Source organism: Triticum urartu, chromosome 5, assembly GCF_003073215.2.
Source record: "Triticum urartu cultivar G1812 chromosome 5, Tu2.1, whole genome shotgun sequence".
NCBI lineage: Eukaryota > Viridiplantae > Streptophyta > Magnoliopsida > Poales > Poaceae > Triticum > Triticum urartu.
The window spans coordinates 38,931,595-38,947,658 of record NC_053026.1 but is presented as its reverse complement, the minus strand read 5'-3'; the positions used below and the strand labels follow the sequence as shown (position 1 = coordinate 38,947,658).

At 46.1% G+C, this 16,064-nt stretch overlaps 1 protein-coding gene across 1 annotated transcript; it reads right to left on the bottom strand.

Moving 5' to 3' along the window:
* Positions 1 to 10,503: 10,503 nt before the first annotated feature.
* On the bottom strand, positions 10,504 to 14,550 carry LOC125507740. The gene has a single exon (XM_048672233.1). It carries the CDS (start codon positions 12,261 to 12,263, stop codon positions 10,752 to 10,754), a length of 1,512 nt encoding a protein of 503 aa, XP_048528190.1. The 5' UTR covers positions 12,264 to 14,550; the 3' UTR covers positions 10,504 to 10,751.
* Between the last annotated feature and the right edge of the window lie 1,514 nt (positions 14,551 to 16,064).

Here is a 16,064-nt window from a genome sequence, read left to right as displayed (position 1 = left end):
GTGGAGGTAGGAGCATGTAGATATTGACAAACCTTGTTTACAGCAAATGATATGTATGGCTGTGTCAAAGTCAAATATTGTAGAGCTCCAACAATACTTCTATATTTTGTGCTCTCCTCTTCCTTAAGTGGTTCACCTTCATGTGCTGAAAGTTGTTCCGAAGAAGACAATGGTGTGGGTGAAGGCTTGCAATCTCTCATTCCCATACGAGTTAGAAGTTCAGTGGCATATTTTTCCTGACTTAACACTATGCCATCTTGAATCTTCTTAACTTCAATACCTAGGAAGAAGTGTAAATCACCAAGATCTTTTAAAGCAAATTCTGAGCTTAAATCATGCAATAAAGCATTAGTGGCATCTTGTGAGGAGCTTGCAACTATGATGTCATCAACATAAATGAGCACAAACATGGCAACATTTGCTTTGTTATAGATGAAGAGAGACGTGTCAGCCTTGGACGCAACAAAGCCAAGATGCTTCAACTGTGAGCTCAACCTTGAGAACCATGCTCTAGGGGACTGTTTCAGACCATAAAGAGCTTTGTCAAGTTTGCAAACATAGTGAGGTGCTTGTTTGTTTTCATACCCTGGTGGTTGCCTCATATAGACCTCCTTTTTCAAAACACCATGCAAAAACACGTTCTGAACATCTAGCTGTCTAAGGCTCCATCCCTTGGAAACAGCAATGGCTAGCACAAGTCTTATGGTAGCAGCTTTCACAACAGGACTAAAAGTGTCCTCATAATCAATACCATAACGTTGCTTAAATCCTTTTGCAACTAAACGTGCCTTGTACCTATCAATGGAGCCATCTGCTTTTCTCTTGATTCTATAAACCCATTTGCAATCAATGATATTTTTACCTCTTTGACTTGGCACCAAGCGCCATGTTTTATTCTTTATGAGTGCACCATATTCTTCATCCATAGCCTTTTTCCACTTAGGATCTCCAAGTGCATCACTTAATTTTGCTGGTTCACCTGAAATACACAACATGCCATATAGTATAGTGCCATCCGTTCTTATTTTTGGATTTCTAATACCTTTTTGTAGACGAGTCATAACCCTTGGAGAAGTGGCGAGTTGGCGTTGTGATTGCACAGGAGGCTGCACAATTTGACTGTTCACAGATGATCCAGAAGATCCTTCCAAGTGTGCAGACTCGGTAGACGCAGACGATCCTGTGGTCATAGGTGTGGCTGATCCAAAACTGAAATTATCCTGGGTCGCGGTATTTCTATCTGCAGAAGATCCTGCTGTTGTTGTCGGTTGCATGCGCACATGGAGCATGTCGCTGTCCTGGGCTGCACGCGCGTGGCCCGCGCACTCCCGCGTGATGATGCGGCACCCATGGACTGGCCCGCTGCTGCTGTCGGGTCGGCCTGGCCCACCTGGAAACCGCTGCTGTCGGGGGTGTGATCCAAGGAGGATCTGCGTGAGCGATCCGAGCCTGGCAGCCGCACAGGCGTGACAGGCGCCGCCAGATCTTCCTCGTGGTCTGCACCGACCCCTTCTCCGTTCACATGAAATAATGGTTCATTTTGAGCCGGATTTTCATGATTTTGATCATTTTGAGCCAAATTTTCTTCAGGTACCTGCACAGGCATAACAGTAGAAGTAGAGGCAGGAATATTTTCGTCAGATTGGTCAGCGCAATTGTTATCACCCCCTTGATCAAAATCCGGAAGAAGCAATATTTCTTTTCGAAGGAGGGCTCCGGCATTTGGATGAAGAGACTCAAAAGGAAAGACTGATTCATCAAAGATGACATCTCTAGAGATGTAGACCCTACCAGTGGAGACATCAAGGCATTTAACCCCTTTGTGCATAGGACTGTATCCTAAAAAGACACATTTTTTTCGAACGAAACGCAAGTTTGCGTGTATTATAGGGTCTAAGATTTGGCCAACAAGCACAACCAAAAATACGAAGAGATGTGTAATCTGGAGTAACACCAAAGAGACGTGTTATAGGATTCTCAAATTTTATGACTTTGCTTGGACGAATATTGATGAGATATGTGGCAGTGAGAAAAGCTTCATCCCAGAATTTGAGAGGCATAGACGCATGAGCTAACAGTGCGAGTCCTACTTCAACAATATGACGATGTTTTCGTTCGGCAGAGCCATTTTGTTGGTGAGCATGTGGGCAAGAGACATGATGTGAAATTCCAATTTTTTGGAAAAAGGAATTGAGTTTCGCATACTCACCACCCCAGTCAGTTTGCATAGCAAGGATTTTGCAGTTTAGTTGGCGTTCAACAAGATTTTGAAAATTACTAAAGACTTGGAATACATCGGATCTTTTCTTTAGCAAATAAATCCAAGTAAACTTACTATAATCATCAATAAAGCTTACATAATATGAGAATCTACCAACTGATGTAGGGGCTGGTCCCCACACGTCTGAAAAGATAAGTTGCAAAGGAGCAGTGGATACACTGGTAGAGGTAGGATATGGTAATTGATGGCTCTTAGCTTGTTGACATGCATCACAAACTGTCTCAACACTAGACTCATAAGGAAGTTTATTTCTACTAAGAACATGTTGAACGATAGTTGAAGAAGGATGACCCAGACGACGATGCCACTTTGCCGATGATGGTTTGGTGACACTCCATGCTTGTTTATTTGATGATGAAGAAACTGATGATATGAGCGGGTAGAGACCTCCCTCGCATTTTCCTCTAAGAATTACTCTCCTCGTTGCCAAATCCTTAACCACAAAAGAATAAGGATAGAATATTATGAGAACTTTGTTGTCAAGAGTAAAACGATGAACTGAAACAAGATTCTTTGAGGCATCAGGAACATGTAAGACATTGTTTAGATGCAAATTTTTCTCAAGGGTTTTAACAATTGAGTTACCAATGTGAGTGATATCCATACCCTTTCCACTTGCCGTGTGCACTTGGTCACCTCCGTGGTATCTTTCTCGCATTGTCAACTTGTCGAGTTCGCCCGTGATGTGCTCGGTGGCGCCTGAATCTGCATACCAGTTCGTGTCAATCCCGTAGGAGTTGGTGATGAGATTTGCCGCCTTCTTTTCTTCCTGGTCCTCGTCATACCGATGCCAGCAAGCTCTTGCACCACCAGCATGGAATTTGTAGCAGATCTGACATTCGAGATAGTCCCCTTCTTGTTGCTGTTGCTATTGTGGTTGCGGACGCGGGCGTTGTTGATAGCCACCTCTGCCACCGCCACGAGTAGGAGAGGGAGAGGCGTGATTGCCACGGCCGCGCCCCCTGTTCCCTCGCCCACGGCCGCCTCTAGGACGAGACTGACCACGCCCCCTGTAGACAGCGTTAACAGATGAGCGGAAGCCGGATGGCCCATCGCCGAGCATCTCCATCCTTTGATCAAAAGCACATATCTGCGCGAAGAGATCGTCGACGGTGATGGAGTTCTTGATGGCGCCAACTGCTGCAACGATGGGATCATAGTCTCGATCGAGCCCGGCAAGGATGTAGTCGACCATCTCTGGATCGCTCACCGGACGGCCAGCCGCAGCGAGTTCATCGCCGAGGCTCTTCATCTTGGCCATGGAGGTGTTGCTCGACATGTTTCCCTTCTTTGTGTTGGCGATGGCGATCCTCAGATTGGTTATTCGAGACTGTGACTGCGAGGCGAACAGAGTCGTAAGAGCTGTCCAAAGGTCGAAGGTGTTCTCCTTACCGATGACCTGTGCAAGAATTTCTTGCGATAGCGAGTTCAACAGGTAGCTCAGAACCTGCTGATCCTTTGCCAGCCACGGACCATACAAGGGATTGGGCCCTGTTGCCGTGGTCTTGTCCGCTTGAGCGATCTCCACCGTCTTTGGTGGTGCGGCGTCGCTGCCATCCAAGAGACCGGTCACCTGCGCACCTCGCAAGGCCGGCATTACTTGGGCCTTCCAAAGGAGGTAGTTCCCCCTTGTTAGCTTCTCGGTTGGAGGTGCGCCCAGGTTGAGGGAAGCAACGCCCGAGGTGGAGGCCATGGCGATAGATGAGTTTTTTTGTTTCGCTAGATGTTGGGGAAGAACCTTGCTCTGTATACCATGTAAAATACAATGACTGGAAGCGTTCCTACTCTCCCTTAGGAGAGCCGTGTATGTATATTTATTGAGGCAAAACCTTTGCCGTGAAGTACAAGAGATCATAGCGACCTGGTTTGTTTACAGAGAGAGAAATAGAGATAGAGCTGGATACGGGAGAGGAAGAGAAGAGGATAGTTGAGATTACATAGCGTGAATAACTCAAACTCTAACAATCATCACATCACATGCATGCTTGTGCACGGACCGCACTCCCTTTTCTCTCCCAAGTAGCTAGTGCTCCGGCGCCGCCAAAACTCCTTGGGAAAGAAGCATGCACAAAAAGGCATCCGACCAGGCACGGTGAGTCCCCTCCGCCTCCGCCATCATCTTGCAAACTCTCTATCAGTGCGTGCTTCTCTTATTTTTCTCGCCTACACTCGATCCAAATGCTGGAACTAGCGAGCTAGTCTAGTGTGTGCTCTGCTTTCTCGCTGAAATCTTTCTTCATGTTCCTTTTGCACGCAGAAAATTGAACGAGGGAACTTGCCGCTGCCGTGCGTAGCTTGCTCGGAACCCACACCATGGACGGCAAGAAGACGCCTGCTCCGCTGCCTTCGACCGTGGCCAAGAGGAAGACGGCGATCCCGGTACTGAATGGTGTATGGTACTGTATGGTGTTGGTCTCACTGGTTGCCGTCCTCGTTCGTCCTGCAGTGCGTGCCACTGACAGACGCGCAGAACGCCGAGCTGAGCGCCCTCTGGCTCGGGATGCTGTGCAGCGCCGCGATTCAGGCGGCCGCGGCGGTGCTGGCTCCGCTGCTCCCGTGCGGTCGCGGTCACCATCGTCGGCCACTACAAGTACGCCGTCGCCTTCGGCCTCCGCCGCCAACCCAGGATTATTCCTATTGGGCAGGATCGCCCGCACCGTGGCCATCGTCTACTTGGCGGGGGGGGGGCGACCTCGTCCACTTGCTGGATTAGCCTGGATTGTGGTCGTCTTTGATGTAGTGTTCGTCATTTTCTCTCTACTATTCGACCTTTTCTGTGAAATTGCCGCAGTTTCATCCACGATCCAGACGATGCACGCACGGTCTCGTTCCTGCATTTTTTGTTTTCTCTTCCTGAATTTTCGATCCTGGCTGGACGAGAGCAACTCCTCTACCTAGTATCACGGTGACCAGAGGAGCAGATTCCTGTTGTTGAACTAAACATGCTGCTGAATTCGACAACTGGGATATATAGGACAAGTATCTGCAGTGCAGTCTGTGTGCTCTGCTGTGTGGGTTGACGGGTACGAATTCCTCTTCTTGCACATGCCTGCTTTAATTTGTTGTATAGGACAAGCATATGATAAAGTTAAATGGCCTTTCCTTCAACAAGCTTTGCGTATGAAAGGTTTTGATCCAGCCTGGCAGATTGATTCCTTTATGCAAAAAGGGAGTGTCGGGATTAAGGTGAATGATGACGTAGGACACTATTTCCAAACACACAAGGGGCTAAGGCAAGGAGACCCTATGTCACCGATCCTGTTTAACATAGTGGCTGATATGCTGACTATTTTAATAGATCGGGCAAAGGATGCAGGGCAGGTAGGTGGCCTGGTTCCACATCTAGTTGACGGCGGGATTTCCATTCTTCAGTATGCTAATGATACTATCATCTTTATGGAGCACGACTTGGCGAAAGCAAGAAACATGAAGCTGTTGTTATGCTTATTTGAATAATTGTCTGGGCTCAAAATCAACTTCCACAAGAGCGAATTGTTTTGCTTTGGAAGAGCAAATGATGACCGGGAGACGTATCAACAATTGTTCGGATGTGAATTCGGCTCATTACCGTTTACGTATTTAGGTATATCCATTCATCATCGCAAGCTGACTAATATTTAGTGGAAATGCATCGAGGATCGTTTTGAAAAGAAATTGAGCTGTTGGAAAGGGAAGCTCATGTCATACGGAGGACGATTGATTCTGGTTAATTCGGTCCTTACCAGTATGCCTATGTTTCTCTTATCCTTTTTCCTGGTTCCGATGGGCGTCAGGAAAAGGTTAGATTTCTATCGATCTCGATTCTTTTGGCAAAATGATGAGCTTAAACGAAAGTATAGACTTGCTTAGTGGGATATTATCTGTAGGCCTAAGGACCAAGGAGGTTTAGGTATTGAAAATCTGGAAGTCAAAAACATGTCTCCTTAGCAAGTGGCTATTTAAGCTGTCATATGAGACAGAGGCTACTTGGGCACAGATTTTGCGTAATAAGTATCTTTATGCTAAAACCTTGGCTCAGGTGAATGTGAGGCCTTCCGACTCACCCTTTTGGAAGGGTTTGATGAGAGTAAAACAACTCTTTTTCAACAAGACGAAATTTATTGTTGGGAATGGTGCCACTACGAGGTTTTGGGAGGATACGTGGCTTGGGGAGACCCCCCTTGCACTTCAATATCCTACATTGTACAACATTGTCCGACGTAGAGAAGCCTACGCTGCAAATGTTTTACAGTCCGCTCCACTCAATATTAGTTTTAGATGGACGCTAGTTGGAAATCGTTGGGAGGCCTGGCTCCATCTCGTTAGACGTTTAATGGAAGTCCGGCTGTCTCAGCAGCCAGATCAGCTGCATTGGAAACTTACTAAGAACGGAGTGTTCTCGGTCAAATCAATGTATCTGGATGTCATTAACTCTAGCGTCATCCCTACCACGTTACAAGTTTGGAAAGTTAAGGTACCCTTACGTATCAAAGTGTTTATGTGGTTTGTGCATAAACAAGTCATTTTGATTAAGAATAACCTTGCAAAACGTAATTGGGTGGGCTCGTCTAGATGTAGCTTTTGTGATCATAACGAAAACATCAAACACCTCTTTCTCGATTGTCCGTTGGCTAAGATTCTGTGGCGGTCGATTCATATTACGTTTAATATTAGTCAGCCCACCTCTATCAACATGTTATTTGGAACATGGTTTGATGGGGTTGATTCTGATACTGCAAGACACATTCGGGTTGACGTTTGTGCTTTATTGTGGGCAGTATGGAACTACAGAAATGATTTAGTCTTTAACATATCAACAAACATTCACTTTTTGCAGATTATCTTCAGGGCCACGGCGTTCATCCGTATGTGGTCGCTACTCACTCCGACGGAGGCCAGGGAGCGTTTGGTTACTACGTCTACCCGATGGGAGATGATAGCTCGGGATATTTTCAACCAGTTTGAATGGCGGTCATGTAATATGATAGGCATGTAGTGCTCCTATTGTTTTGCCAGCCGATTGTGGCTTTGGGTCTTACCTCTTTTGAGCTTTTGTTTATGTTTGCACTATGACCTTCCGAGACTTTGTTACTGGATTATCTTTTTAATAATATAAGCCGTATGCATCTTTCTGATGCAGAGGCTGGGGTACACCCCCTTTTAAAAAAAAACACAATGATGACTAGAACAAACTTAAGTACACGAAGAGCCCCATTTCTGAGTTGGTGGCACGGTACGAATTACTCTACTTGTACATGTGTCATCTGTGTGTGCTCTGCTGTCTGAAATTCAGAGCTGGAATACTCGTATTTGGGACAACATATGTCTGTGATTCACAAGTTAATGACCCTAGGAAGGGCATATACAGCAGAATTGCAGTTGTAAACAAGATGTATGTGTGATTCACAAGTTAATGTATAACATGCATGCAAAGAAGGTATATCCGTGATTCAGAAATTAAAGGCGTTGAAAACAGGGTACAGAAGCAACATTGCTGGCAAAAATGCAAAGCAGGGCTTGTGTAACATGCATGTAATCTGAAATACAGTATGTTTCTCTGCACCTCCTTTCCTTGTCTCCAGAAACACATTCACGTAAGAGAGCAAGATCACAGTCTAAAGACTATGCATCGGAAGTTTATCTGTGCAGAATTCTACGCAACCTGACTAACCCTAGGATGCATTGGCACAACTCTAGAAAACTTCTTGACCAGACACAACTAGGTAGGAATCTGAAACTTAGCCCATCAACCAACAGAAACTAGCTTAGCCCAGCAACCAACTCTCGAAAAACTGCTTGATGAGACACAATTCAAGGAAACAAACTAGTACCTAGTAACTTGAAAAAAAATAGTAGGAACTACTGATAAACTCTAGAAACTAACTTAACCCAGCTACCAACATTTCTGTCATAAGCGGGAATTTAACTGAGGTGAGTTCATGAGTCAAAGCCGAAAAGGCGGAAATATCAAATAGTTTCAGTTAGCCTGATCCTGTATTTGAATGACATTCCTCCTGCATGATCAACGGTGCAAAAATATAACATGCAGTTGATCAATCACGCACACAATGATGAGCAGAACGAACTGACGTGCAGATAACCAAACCCATCACAGGATCATCCAGTTTACTACACCTTAACAGACCAGAAACAAAATTATCACCCTAAGTTGACGACGAGTCCAAAACGAAAGGGGAATACCAAAGACTTTCAGTTAGGAATTTAGCATGATCCTATATGACATTCGCGCTGCATAGTCCATGGTGCAAAACACATAAATATGCAGATGGTAAGGATGACCGGAACGAACAAACTGAACTAGACAAAGATCCTGCAGATCAAACCATCACGATATCGCCTGCAAACTCAACTAGTATAGTACGTATATCTTAACAGAACAAGAATGAAACTATCACAGCAGTGAGTTTGGGGCATCCGGTCCTGTGCCTGATCATCAAACTGGACAACATTCCTTGTATATATGCATGCATAGGATGATTCAAGGTACAATTTCGAAGTGAACCGAGCCATCTAAACAGTAACTGATGCATGCAGCAACAAAATTAGCACAAGCAAGAACACAAGTTCAGCAAACAGTCGGAACAGAGCAACGAGAAGATGAATAAAAATCGCACCAATCTACATCTTAACAGACCACAAACAAGATGATCACCGTAAGTTCATCTTACAATAGTGAACAGAGGGAGTACATCTTAAGACTTAAGAGAAAGAACAAGCACAAAATGATCGCTGCAACAAGTTTGGGGCAGCCGTGCCTATGCCTGATCAAACACACATGCGGTTCAAACTTCAAAAATAATCTTAGAACAACCGTCCCATGCATGCACGGTGATGGCAAGATTCAGAGCACAAGTTGGAAATAAGCAGAGCCATCTTAAACGCTAGCGGATGCATGCAGGAACGGAATTAGCACAACCAAGACAAGTAGTAAATGTATGCAGGAATCTCTGAATTACATGAATGTAATCTGAACTATTTTCCTCTGCACTTTCGTTCCTAGTTTCAAAAAACACATGAAGGCAGCAAGATTGCAGGCTAAAGATCATGATGAGACGTTTATCGGTACATAATTTTACAGAACCTGTAAGTTGCATTTGCACAAGTATAGACCAGCAAGTAAGTTAAAACTAGGAAACTAGTTTCATTTGCATTTTTCAACTAGGAAACTACCTAGTAGGCTGAAACTTTTTAGCCCAGCAACAAACTCTGGAAAACTATTTAATCAGACACAACTCTAGGAAACAAACTACCAAGTAACATGACAAAAACTAGCAGGAACCAACCAATGAACTGATGAAATACTAAAACTTAGCCGAGCAACCGATATTCCTGTCATACACTGGAATTTAAGTGAGGTAAAGTCCATGAGTCAAAACAAGCATATGAAGTTGATCAATCATGTTCACAACGGTGATGATAACAAACTGAAGTATGCACAAAGAAACAGCACATCAAATCATCACAGGATCATCCATCTACATCTTAAGAGAACAGAAACAAAGTGATCACTGTATGTTCATGAGACAAAAGGGGAATATCAAGAATTTTCGGTTAGCTTGAGCGTGTATGACAATCACAGTGCATAATCCATGGCGCAAAACACAGAACAAACTGAGGCCCACAAACATCCTGCGGCTCAAACCATCTGAGGATCATCTGCAAACTCAATTTAGTAGTAGTACTGTACATCTTAGCAGGACAACAACAAAATTATCACCATCTGAGTTTGGGAATCCTACCAACTGAACACCATTCCTTATATGCATGCGTGGGAAGACTCAGAGTAAAATTGGAAGTAAATTGAGCCATCTAAACAGTAAAAAAATTTAGCACAAGCAAGAACAGAAGTTCAGCAAACAGCCGGAGCAGAGCAATTTATATAACATTCACGCTGTATAATCCATGGTGCAAAACACATAAATATGCAGATGGTAAGGATGACCAGAACAAACAAACTGAAGTAGACAAAGATCCTCCACACCAAACCATGACAAGATCATCTGCAAAGTCAATTTAATACTACATCTTAACAGAACAATAATAAAACTATCAATGCAGTGTGTTTGGGGCATCCTTGTATGCATGCGTAGGATGATTCAGATTTCAAAGTAAAAACTGGACGTGAATTAAGCACAAGCAAGAACAGTAACTGATGAATGCAGGAACAAAAGTATAGCACAAGCAAGAACAAAAGTATGGCACACGGTCAGAACAGAGCAACGAGAAGATGAATCGAATTCGCATCAAAATTCATTCAAGACGCACTGGATAAGCTAGGCAACAACCATTCGGTGCCACAAAATGTACTCATCACCACGATACGACTGCCCAATCTCTCATCTGAACCTCTATTGAACTAACTAAACGACTGCCCAAAGCACTCATCCAAAGCACTACGCACTAGTAGCAGTAAATCCTCCATGGCTAGAAACATAACAGAGCAAAAGGATCGAGACGACTCACGTACGCATCACTCGCCATGAGCTACTTGCCTCTTGGGAGAGGTGATCGCCGACGCTGACGAGGCGCAGCTGCCGAAGGGTCCCCCGGTGCCGCAGGTGTCGTTCCTCTGGTCGGTGGCGGACGCGACGGCGACCGAGGCGGCGAGGTCGGCGAGGTGGAGGCGGGGGAACGGCACGTAGACGCCGTGGACGGCGATGCGCGAGTTGACCACCACGTCGGGCTCCTTGATGGGTATGTAGTTGATGCGGACGTCGTTGGAGTTGGAGGAGGCCGAGTCGGTGGCGTAGTGGGTGACCACGAGGCTCTGGCCCTCGCCGGCCAGCGTGGGGAGGACCGTGCCGGGGCGGAGGCGCTGGAGGTCGGCGCGCGTGAGGCGGTGGTTGGGGACGATGTGGAAGCGCACCGCCGGGACGTAGTCGTGGCCTCCGCCGACGAAGATGGCCGGGTCGTCGAGCGCGAAGAGCGTCAGGTTGGCGTACTTCTCGAGCTCGGCGAACTTGACGCGCATGGCCAGCGCCATGAAGCCGTAGCCCCCGTCGCGGAGTCGCGCCATGGCGTCGCGGATCATGATGCGCACCACGGAGGCGGCGGTGGCCGCGGAGGCTGCGGCGGAGCGGCCGGTGAGGTGGTGGTGGTGCGGGCCGTCGAAGCAGGAGTGCGTGAGCGGGCGCAGGAAGCCGTGGAGGCCGTGGACGACGTAGCGGCCGTCGTTGTAGAGCTCGGGGTGGGACACCTCGACGCCGTCGGCGTAGATCCTGGCGTAGTGGATGCCGAAGGGGCCCCGCTCTGTGGCGACCTTGATGCAGAAGCCGACGGAGGCGGAGGGGATCTTCATGGTGGCGGCGGCGGCGAGGTCGGAGTAGGGGTAGTAGCCCATGGCGATGTGCTGCTCGAGGAGGTGGCGGCGCGAGCACATGGGGCAGGACGCCTGGAGGAAGGCGTCGGGGGCGGCGAAGACGGTGATGGCCCCAGGCCACCTCGCGAGCGGCGGCGCGCGGGCAAGGAGCGGCGCCTCCGACGCCATCTCGTTGTACCCGAGGGAGGTGAGCACCCTCGCGAGCTGCTGCAGCCCCTGCTCGGCGTCGGACACGGCGGGAGGCGGAGGCGGGCTCGAGGTGGTCGCCACCGTGGCAGGAAGCGGGAGAAGCGTGCTGGTCGTCGTCGTTGTCGTCGCTGCAGCGGGCCCCTCCTCCTGCGGCTGCGGCGTCGCCTCGGCGAGATCCGGCACCGGGAGGACGAGCGCGGGAGGCGGTGTGGCCGCCGCGTCCGTTGGCTGCGCGTCGGAGAGCAAGGAGTCGACGTCGCCGGTGGCGAGCAGAGACTGGGTGTCGGCGTGGAGGTGGTTTTGGTGCATGGAGGGCGCGGCGGCAGGGACGGGGTGGAAGTGGGCGGTGGCGGTGCCGAAGGGCGAGCGGTGGTGGTGGTGGTGGGTGCGCGCGGTCTCCGGCGAGTGGGTGGCGGAGGCGGTGGATAGCACGAGGAGGAGGAGGAGGGGTAGGCGGTGAAGATGGAGCGCCATGGCCTGTCTCTGAGCGAAGGAGCGAATCGGAATGGGAATGGGGATGGATCCGGAGGGAGGGGGTGGGGTTTAAAGCGAAGCCGGAGGAAGCCATACGTCACGTCACTCACGTAACCGTCTTGTGCCCAGAGCACAGCCTGTCAAGGGTTCTCTCACCCTTTTTTTTTTCTGGTGTAGGAGCTATTCACAATCGAATTTCAAATTTGTGTGAGGCGATTTAAGGGAGAACAGTGAACACAATCGCAGCTCGAGACCAAAGCCGGCAACGGCGCTGTCAGCGGCGGCGAGGCTGAGCGAGAACCTCCCCGGAGATGGGGACGATCTTGCGAGCGGTTGTGAGCGGCGGCGTAGCAGTCGGAGGCGGTGAGGGGAGGGCGAGGCGACAAAGCGGCCATGGGTGGCGGCAACAAGCGGATCATCCCATGGTGGTGGTGGTCGGTTCAGCCGAATGTAGAAGACACATGCACAAACGTACAAATAAGATCTGGCGGCGGCTCAAAGAATCGACTTACACTGAAAGAAAATAAAATCGGGTGATTTGACACAAAGACATGCTTTGTTCACCCTTACTCTAATTTTGTGTTTTAACTAAAACATTCATGAATTACAAGGTGGAGCATTTCACATATGTTTGCATATGCTCTAGCAGCCATCGTATAAGACATGCCCTAAAAGAAAAGAAAAATGTTACTCCTAGTTATTTGTTTCGAGTGGATTTGATATTCAATCTGGTGCTTTTTTTTTACGAAAATGATAAATCCTGAAGGTTCGGTATTTGGCAATTGCAAGTTTAATGTTTTTAGGGCAATTTTAATGACGTGAGGATGACAGGTTTAGTTAACACACACGGTAAACTTTTTAGCAAAAAAAAGTACATTGAGCACGGAGTTGTAATGCTTGTCAGCCAAACTTGAATCACTAAAATTGCAACAAAAAATTATTTGAAATAAGGATTTATCAGGGTCCCTCAAGCATGAGGAAGTCTGTTGTCACGTTGCGCCGGATATTTCTTTTTACTTTTTCTTTTTGAGGGAAAGGATATTTCTTTTCACTTTGTACACTAGAAGCCAATGCCTGGGAGGGAGAACACGCTCGGCCTGGCCTTTCCCAGTCCAAAAGAGCTTTTGCATTGTCCCGGTCTTGTATGGGTGACGGTGAGACCAGAGGGCAGAGGGGACGACTCTGTTTCGGTGGCTCGGGTTGCTTGGTTTGGTCACGGCGATTTGGCTGGCCCACCTCCGCAGATCCAATGCATCCACTTTCTTTTTCTTGATGTCTACCCCGCCTGACAGTGGTTGTTTAAAGTTCAGCTCCAAAATTTCCAGAGATGCATATAGCAACGTGAACCAGGATGCATGGCATAGCTTTTGATAAGATTGTACGGTATATTCTTCTTCTTCTTCTTCTTCTTCTTCTTCTTCTTCTTCTTCTTCTTCTTCTTCTTCTTCCGAATCAAGAGCAAAAGCACTTCTTAATGCACCATCAAGCTGTGGTCTATGCTAAGAGTGCAATATGAGGTCGACGGCCTCGACGATTCCTCATGGGATGAAAAAGAAATGTAATGTATTTATGCATGACATCGGCTGTTGCAGATATCGCGCCATTGAGCGAGTCGTCACATATGTTATTTCGAACATATGTAATAATATTCTTGGTTGAGAAATTGACCAAGTTGCCACAGCTAATATCATTGTGAATCTAATGAGCCAGTCGAGGTACATATGCTAGTGATTAGGAGAATGGAACCGTCATGATACCCGTGTTAAATGGGCGTGTAGATATAGCAATCCCCATGAGGGCATCTACAACGCCGGGCGCTAAGAGCAGGCGCTGGGATTAATATCCTTCCCAATCGGCAGTTAAGCCAACAAATTTTGACGTTCACCTCGGCATCGACGCAAAAGCTGGAGGCGGCCGCTTAGCTGTTTTTTCCTTACCCCACGAATAGGAACGATGAGTCCAGACGTCCAGCGATCGATTTCTGGCCGGTTTCACGAAAAGTTAGCACCTATGACTAGCGCCAAGCGTTGGGTCACGGAGGCGCTTAGCATAATTTTTATTTTAAGAAATTAATTTCTCCTTCTTAAGCGTCTACCGAAGCGTCTTGCAATGGAGTTGCCCTGACATTCGTCTGCAGCGCCTCATTAGACCAGTAAGGCCCAACACGCGCGTCTATAAGTGCCTCGACGCACAATTTTTTATTTTTCTATATTGGTTTTGCTTCCCGTTTTTTCATTTCTTTTCTGTTTTCTCCTGGTTTTTTCTGGTGTTACCTTTCTAAGATTTATATTTTATTTTTTAAAAGCGTTACTACATATTTAGAAAATGTTGTTGCAGTGTAAAATAATGTTAAACGTGTATAGAAAAATGTTTCAAATGTATAGAAAAATACATAACATGTACGATAAATGTTGATCATTTATAAAAAAAGTTTCATATGTATATAAAAATTTAACAATGCATATATGAAAAATTAGACATCAAATCATATATTTACAAAATGTTAAATACGCATAAAAATAATGTTTCTGGTGTATAGGAAAATTTAGATGTGTATAAAAAAATTTAGATGTCAAAAAATATATATTAAAAATGTTAATCGTGTATTTGTGAAATGTTAAATGTGTATAACATTTTTGTTCCTTATCTATATAAAAAATGTACACTGTGTGTGAAGAAGTAGATGTGGAGACATATATTAAAAAACGTTAATTATGTATTTTAAAATATTATAAATATAAAAATTCTTCTGATGTATACTTAAAATGTAAAATATGTTCACTTTTAAAATATAGGGACAAAAGACAAACTACTTTAAAAAAAACCCAACAAATGTTCACCAGCACGAGACGAGGCACGGCGGCAAACACAAACAGAAACATTTTTGCATGAATTTTACAACTTCTAATTATGTGATGGACAATTTAAATGTGATATAGCTAAAAAATATCTAGATGACAATTATTAAATCCATAGAAAAAACACACAAACACCTTATTGTGCATACACAAAGCATAGAATTGCAAAAAAAAGAAGCAAACGCACTCACAAGTGCTGCAGCGGATCGACACTAGTGATCAAATAATAGAACCCCTAAAAAATCAAATAATAGAAAATAAAATGAAAAGTTTAAGGGAAAAAGTCCCAGGCACATGGGCCGTAATAACAGACACACGCTCTAGTCAACCACGTTTCAGGAGCCCACGCTAAAAAGCACGGATCTTGAGACCATGTATCCTACGGTTTAAAACTTAGATGTGAGATACTTATTTTACATCTAGATGTGATTTAGTAAAGCTGTATATTTTCGGAAATTAGCAATGGCTCCTAGGTGCATATGCACCTGGACAAACGAGGGCGTACCAATCTCGGGCTTCCTCCCGGAGTCTGGGAACGTGCCTGATTGGTGGGATAAAACACTGACAACACAGTCCAAGCAGGGCCGCCGGCGGCGCAGTGGGAGAATCATCTACACTTTATGGTCAATCTGGAAGGAGCGAAATAGGCGTGTTTTCACCGGACAAAGACTGACGCACCGTAAGATTGCCGCACTCGCCCTACATGCTATCATTCAGCGGGGCCTGTCATTTACAGGATGCTTCCTAAACACGGGTATTGGCTAACTAGTTTTGGGTAGTTCATAGTCTTCTGTAGTCCTGCAGCGGTCCCTAAAACCGCTCGCCCCTCTGTAAATTGCGCTTTTCTGCTCCTTCCCTTTTATAAAGAAAAAGGCAGTGCTCCTGCCGGTTCCTCAAAAAAAATACACATTTTGAAAAGTTGAAAATTTTTGAACAAAAACCC

Excerpts from the sequence above, each read along its gene's own strand:
- LOC125507740 (XM_048672233.1), bottom strand. The coding sequence starts at position 12,263 with ATGGCGCTCCATCTTCACCGCCTACCCCTCCTCCTCCTCCTCGTGCTA.